We start from the raw sequence: 6,127 nt of genomic DNA, 5'->3' as shown, positions 1-6,127 counted from the left end.
ATTTTGGGAGCCCTTGATAGCTCGAGGCCCAAGGCAATTGCCGACCTTTGCCTAATGGTAAAGTCCACCCCTGTCCATGGCCAGTGGTCTTTTATTTGAATATCTATTATCCAGAGATGTCTTAGATATTGGATGCCTTGTGTAAAATGTTACAGAAGGATGAACATGTTAGGAATGCTAGGAGTCGTTAAGAAACAAACAAAATAAATCAAAATCAACCAAAAAAAACAAACAGGTAATCTAAATAGCTATGCTTTGTGGTGCACTTGCATTACAGATTTACAAGTGAGAATCAGGAGCATCCGAGAAGCATGTGAAGGAAGCATGAGCACATGATTTGATGGGGGGAAATTATCTGATTTAATGAAGATTAAGAAGATTACAGATTAGTATTCCACAGTCTGTTTGAATTGCTAATACATCATCAGTTGTCCAGTTGTTATTATTACTAATAACAAATCTACTGCATGCTTTTGGATTTAAAACAATTACACACACACATTTTGTCACTCAAGTCCCCAGATTACTTGCTCATGCCACATTCAAGTGCTTACTGAAATTTTGGTGAGGAAGAGTTTCTGACTTGCACCTATTCGTAATAACAGGTGTAGTGGGTGATAGTACTTAATTCTTTATTCCTCTAAATACAAGAATTAGGCCTGTAACTGACCTATCTGGCTCTTATCTATCTATCTATCTATCTATCTATCTATCTATCTATCTATCTATCTGTCTGTCTGTCTGTCTATCTTTACCAACAGGGAGATAACAAAGCTCAGTGTGGCTAACATGAATTTGTATTTATTTGTTTGTTGGTTGGTTGGTTTTTTATTTATTTATTGTTTATTTATTTTAACCCCGCCTCTTTTTCCTCAGGACAGTCTTTGTTAAGGGTACTGGATTAATAAAAAGCTTATAAGGGGTTAGATTTCTTATTTATTTATTTATTTATTTATTTTTAATTTATTGCCCAACAAAACACAACATAAACTATTCATCATCATAAAAAAAATCCTATCAATGGGAATGTTGCTTAAAATAAGACTATACCGTATTGCAGGATCCGAAATGTATGGGAAACATATATATATATTTTTTTTTCTACAAGGAAATAGGTGATCATTCAGTAATGCTTGATTTCTGAAGTGAGCCAGGTCGGGATGCATTGTCTCGCCAGTCGTTGTGGTCACGTGATCACGCGGGGATACGGTGGATCCTCCCGCTCGGACCATCATCATCACCATCATCATCATCATCATCACAGACCCGAGGCTGTAACCAGGACGAGCTTTTTCCACTGCCAGAAAGACAAGTCTGATAAAAAAAAAATCCGCTCAGCATTATTCCACGCATGTCGTGTGTTTTGTCTGTCGTGCGCGTGAGCTCGGCTCTGGGTCACGGCGCGTGTCGAGTGGACGGATTTCCGCTCTGGGACGAGGAACAAACAAATGACCGATTCGGTGAGATGTGTGTTGAATGTTAAGAGCGACGCGAGGGTTAAACTCTCCTCCCTGTAGCTGTGTGTAAGCAGTAAGACTCACACAATCGTTCGTTTAACGTTTTTCTCTCACGAACCTTTTCCTTGTTGTTTTTGTGCATGTCGTTATGGGAATGTGTGTCCGGTGTCTCCGAGCCGCCTGTGGCTGAAACCGTGCTCGCCTTTGGACAGCCATGAGATCATTTTTGAACAATTTTTTTTTCTCCAGGTTTTAAGTCGTACTCATGGTCGTGTCGTGACTTTCTTCAATAACGACTCTTCCTTTCTTTCTTCCTTTCCTCTAAGACATTTCGGATGAACCGCTCATGAGACGGACCCATGGACACCAGTGACGCGTTCACGTTAACGCTGCTCTAAACCTGTCCTGATATGTTCATCTGAATGGTTTTTTTTTTATTGGATTGTGACGTTACTTTAATACACAAAGGGACATCCAGGACATCTTTGTTAGTCATCAGTAAATATCTGGAAGGAGGGGAACAAAAACAAACTAACTGTTGCTGCCTGACAAGCCGGTGGGATTCAGAGTGCTTTCATTCTCATTAACGCTGTTGTTCAACCAACACAAAATGGCCAATGACACAATTCAAGTAAGTGAAGTTGCCTTTTTCTTTTTTGGCAACATAAGTGTTCAGAAATATCTTCAGAAAATATGCAAAACTATCAAAACAAGTCGGTGTTGTTACAGCAGAATTGCCCAGATAATCTGTTGAATGAAAATGTGAACGCCCTGAGGCCAAACTGCACATAAAAACATGTATTTAGAGTTTAGTCTGGTAATCTCAGACATAATTGAATGAAACATTACGTTCAAAGTTTTCTCAGGCGTAAGGTATTTCCATATCTGTGTTTTCTTTCCTTTATGAATGGGAAAATGTTTATCTATCTCAACAAAATGCTGCCTCCCTAGTCAGCTTTTGTGTATCTGGTGTATCTTGTATATTCTTGCAAGTAATCACAATATTTCCGAGTCCATGTGTCTAGTGCCTAGTGTGTCTAATTATGTGGTACAATTGTGAAACACAACTGCAAGTGTTTGTGATGTTCTTCAGCCCTGAAGAAGACCAGACACGGATCCACGTCTGTTGTGTGTCCATATCAAATATTAATGTCTCAGCACCTATTTGTGTGGTGTTAACTCAGTAACAGTTCACAGCCTGTCCAAACTGCCTTCACATTTGTACCCATTATAATACTTATTATATATATTATATTATATAAAATTATATATATATTACTTATTATTTTATATTATAATATAACGTTTTACCCTTAATAACAATTTTCCATCATCCAGTTGTCTTTCTATCCTATATTACATATCCTATAGGCTTGGGTTACTTGGACCACGTTGTAAATATGAATGTGAAGATACCACTCTGACAGTATAGGACAATTGAGGTATAGGACAATTGACGATGAGGACAATTTTATATCTAAACCTGGGAGAAAGGACATTAATATATTGTGTATATTATCAATGCTATATTGACAATATACACGTCTCTGATGGTACTATCATGGGCACCAGGAGATGTTTGTGATTTTATAATGACAGTATTTCTCACTGTAATAAATAACTGTAAACTGGAGGAGCGCGGTTCGGATTCGGACCCAGGAATGTATTTCTGCAGGCCAAAGTGAATACTTGTAAAATACTGTAGCAGAACAGATAAACGTATGAAGGAACCTGGCCATAGTTCAGTTTTGTAAACATGAACCAGCTCCATTTCTGTAGCATGAACCTCTGCTTGCAGTTTGTCCAATCACATGCATTTATATAAATTATTTATCTGAAAGCAGCTCATGGGGCCAGAGACTAGCTAGAGACATTAGGTCTGAAAGGGGAAAGTTTTCCCAAACTTCCATAGATCTTTCATTTTTATAGATTTCATAGATCTTTCATTTTTTTTCTCTGTTTCGATTAGCAAACTGACGAAATGGCTTGTTTAAAAATTGTTGATGAACACCAATAGGCAGGGCTTTTACTCTCCCTGCATCCCATTCAATACAGATGTATCTCATTTGTTCAGAAATCATCGGTGCTAGTCAGAAGTGGTAACGTTAAGTGCCACTATGAAACAAAACCACCAATTTGAATTGCCTTATTTATTTTATAGCTATAACCTAATCACTAATGGGTAAGCATTAAAAGGGCAGCTCTTCACCATTCAGTCATGTTAGTTGCATATCTGGACATTTGAAAGAATGGAATATTATGTAACTGGACATGTTCACCCACTTTATACCATTGTCATGTAAAGTGCTCCTCTCTGGCTGGCTCTCTAAATCAATGCTCATAATACTATGGGTCGAAGGTGGAATGTAACTATAACAATGAGTAGAAATCATATCACTTTCAGTGAACACCATCGGTTTTACTTTGTTTGGAGAGACAAAACTGGGAGGAATGAGAGGCAGCTGAGTGAGCTGCTATTCTCTATAGAGAATCCTGACAGAGGCTCCAGCCACATCATGGCTTTCATTACACAATGAAGTCAAGGACAAGGGCAACCCACTGGCAATCAAAATAAAAAAGTTGGATATCACTATCAACATCCAAAAACAACACTGAAATTTAACTGAATTTAAATTTGACTGTCTTTTTCCCTGTTTGAGTTCCTGAAAGGATTTTTAAAAAAACAACAGATAGATGTTAATTAAAATCTATGGCAGATATTGACTTCCTCAGAACATTTTACCATGTGATTTCCTCAGTTCTTTGTGATTACATTTTACATGTGTGAAAGTAAGTGACCATTGCAACAGTTGTGTATTGGTATCTGGGGGAGTAGGGGACTAGAAATTTAGCTAAATAAAATAGCAATAAGCTTGTTATGTTTGGATCATTTATTAATGAGTGGGGAAACCATATGCAAAACCTTGTCTTAAAGGCTCAAACGCTGGCTCAAACACGGGTAAGAGGTCATGGTGTAAGTGAGATAACGTCCGTCATTCTTTGCCTGCACCTCGCTATCAGGACACTTTGTTGAGTGTGATTTTTTACTTTTTACTCGTACTGTGCTGTTATTTCCAGTAGTGTGGACTACTTGTTTTAGAAAATATCATGCAGGGACTCACCAGTTCATACTTTGGGCCCGTTTACACGACAACTAAAAATGTAACGTAAACATACAAAAACGAGAATCTGTGAAATCGATGACGTCATGCGCGCGCGTGTATTACGTGTTCAATCTATAGGCATACGCGCGAGACATTCAAAACTACAGGACTGTGCTGCTCAAGATTTTGAGTTTATTGACGCTTCTCCAGCAAAGTGTAGATTTACTGCATCACTACTACGACCAGCAGAGACGCATTTGTTACACACGCCACATTATTAACCCATATCTACGCCGACGAAGGGTATTCAAAATCTTATAATTATCTTTGTAATAGTCTGCTTTGGAGTATATCTGTATCCTATTGCTAATAAAATATAGAAAGCAGACTGACTGCCAGTGTCTCACTATTTGCACTATTTAGATTTTTCTTTTTTTCAGTATTTAAAAATGAACGAGCTGTGTTAAGAGAATTCTGACCTGGAGCACAAGAAAAACTAAAAGATGGGGTTGAAGACAGAAAAATCTATTTCCACGATGAAAAAAGCTTTATGCACATTTCACGTACATTACATTATATTACATTAGGGACGTCTCAGCATTTATTAACCAAGAAAAATAAGCCACAGCTACGCTTGACAAGCATGAGTTTTCACAATTCCTTTTGACAATGAATCATTTTAAGTCTAAGTATCGAGATTCTAAGTTACTGGAGACAGAAGTTTTTTTTGTACTCCATGTAGATCATAAACCATTGAAATCGTTTGAGAAATGTAAATGTTATTGTGCTTTTTATCCAGAAAAACCACAGCTCCCCTGTTTACTTGTATTTGTTTATAGGGCAGACTTGCCCGGATCAATATGGCGGACATGTTGATGTGAACACTTATGTGTGCAGGCGCGTAGTGTTTCTTTACAAAGTGACATCGCCAACTACTGGCCTGGCATGTATAATACACCGTTTTTAGTCGTTTTCCCGGATCCGTGTGAACGGGGATTGTTTTCAAAACGTTGTCGTCTGTACGTGAAACTTTTCCATTTTTAGTACATCGTCGTCGTGCAAAAGTGCCCTTAGTATAACATCATTATACTCTGAGATTATACACATCTAATGCATTACGGCTCTAATTGAATTTTTGAGATCCATCAGATATAAGGGGCAGAGCAGTTTCACTCATCCACAAAGTTTCATTTCTTTGTCGTTAGTAAAACTATTTCATTATCAGAAGTTTCACATCCATACGTTTTCATATCCATGTGCTGCTTTATAATTCACATCGCTCACAGCGTATACTCTCCCAAAACCACCTCCATAACCTTGACCAATTGCTCCATATATTAATATGTAAATGAATAGCTTAAATTTGAATATTTGTGTGCATTCTCCTTGAAAGGTCACGTGACCAGATATGCAAACTGTCTCGTCAGTATGAGTTCAAATGTCACAGCCATACTGCTGGAATTGTCTATTTGTGAGGCAAAGTGACTGGAGTTGTGGTATATTGATGTTTTGCCACTTGTCCCAGCTCACTGTACCTTAAGGGCAATTGCTTTAACTTTGCTTTTG

The 6,127-nt window shown here is 37.9% G+C and overlaps 1 protein-coding gene across 2 annotated transcripts in view; it reads left to right on the top strand.

Annotated features, from left to right (window-relative positions):
- The first annotated feature begins 376 nt into the window (after nt 1-376).
- The window catches only part of pkn1a (protein kinase N1a), a 58,661-nt gene continuing 52,910 nt past the window's right edge, over nt 377-6,127 (top strand). The window contains exons 1-2 of one of the 2 annotated variants that reach the window (XM_053615872.1): nt 377-1,460; nt 1,784-2,088. In XM_053615872.1, the coding sequence (XP_053471847.1) occupies nt 2,068-2,088 (21 nt within the window). In that variant the 5' untranslated portion in view covers nt 377-1,460; nt 1,784-2,067. Of the gene's footprint in view, nt 2,089-6,127 lie in introns of both variants that reach the window. The other variant, XM_053615871.1, reaches the window with a different exon arrangement.

Source organism: Ictalurus furcatus, chromosome 26 (genome assembly GCF_023375685.1).
Source record: "Ictalurus furcatus strain D&B chromosome 26, Billie_1.0, whole genome shotgun sequence".
Taxonomy (NCBI): Eukaryota; Metazoa; Chordata; class Actinopteri; order Siluriformes; family Ictaluridae; genus Ictalurus; species Ictalurus furcatus.
This window is presented reverse-complemented; position numbering and strand designations above follow the sequence as displayed.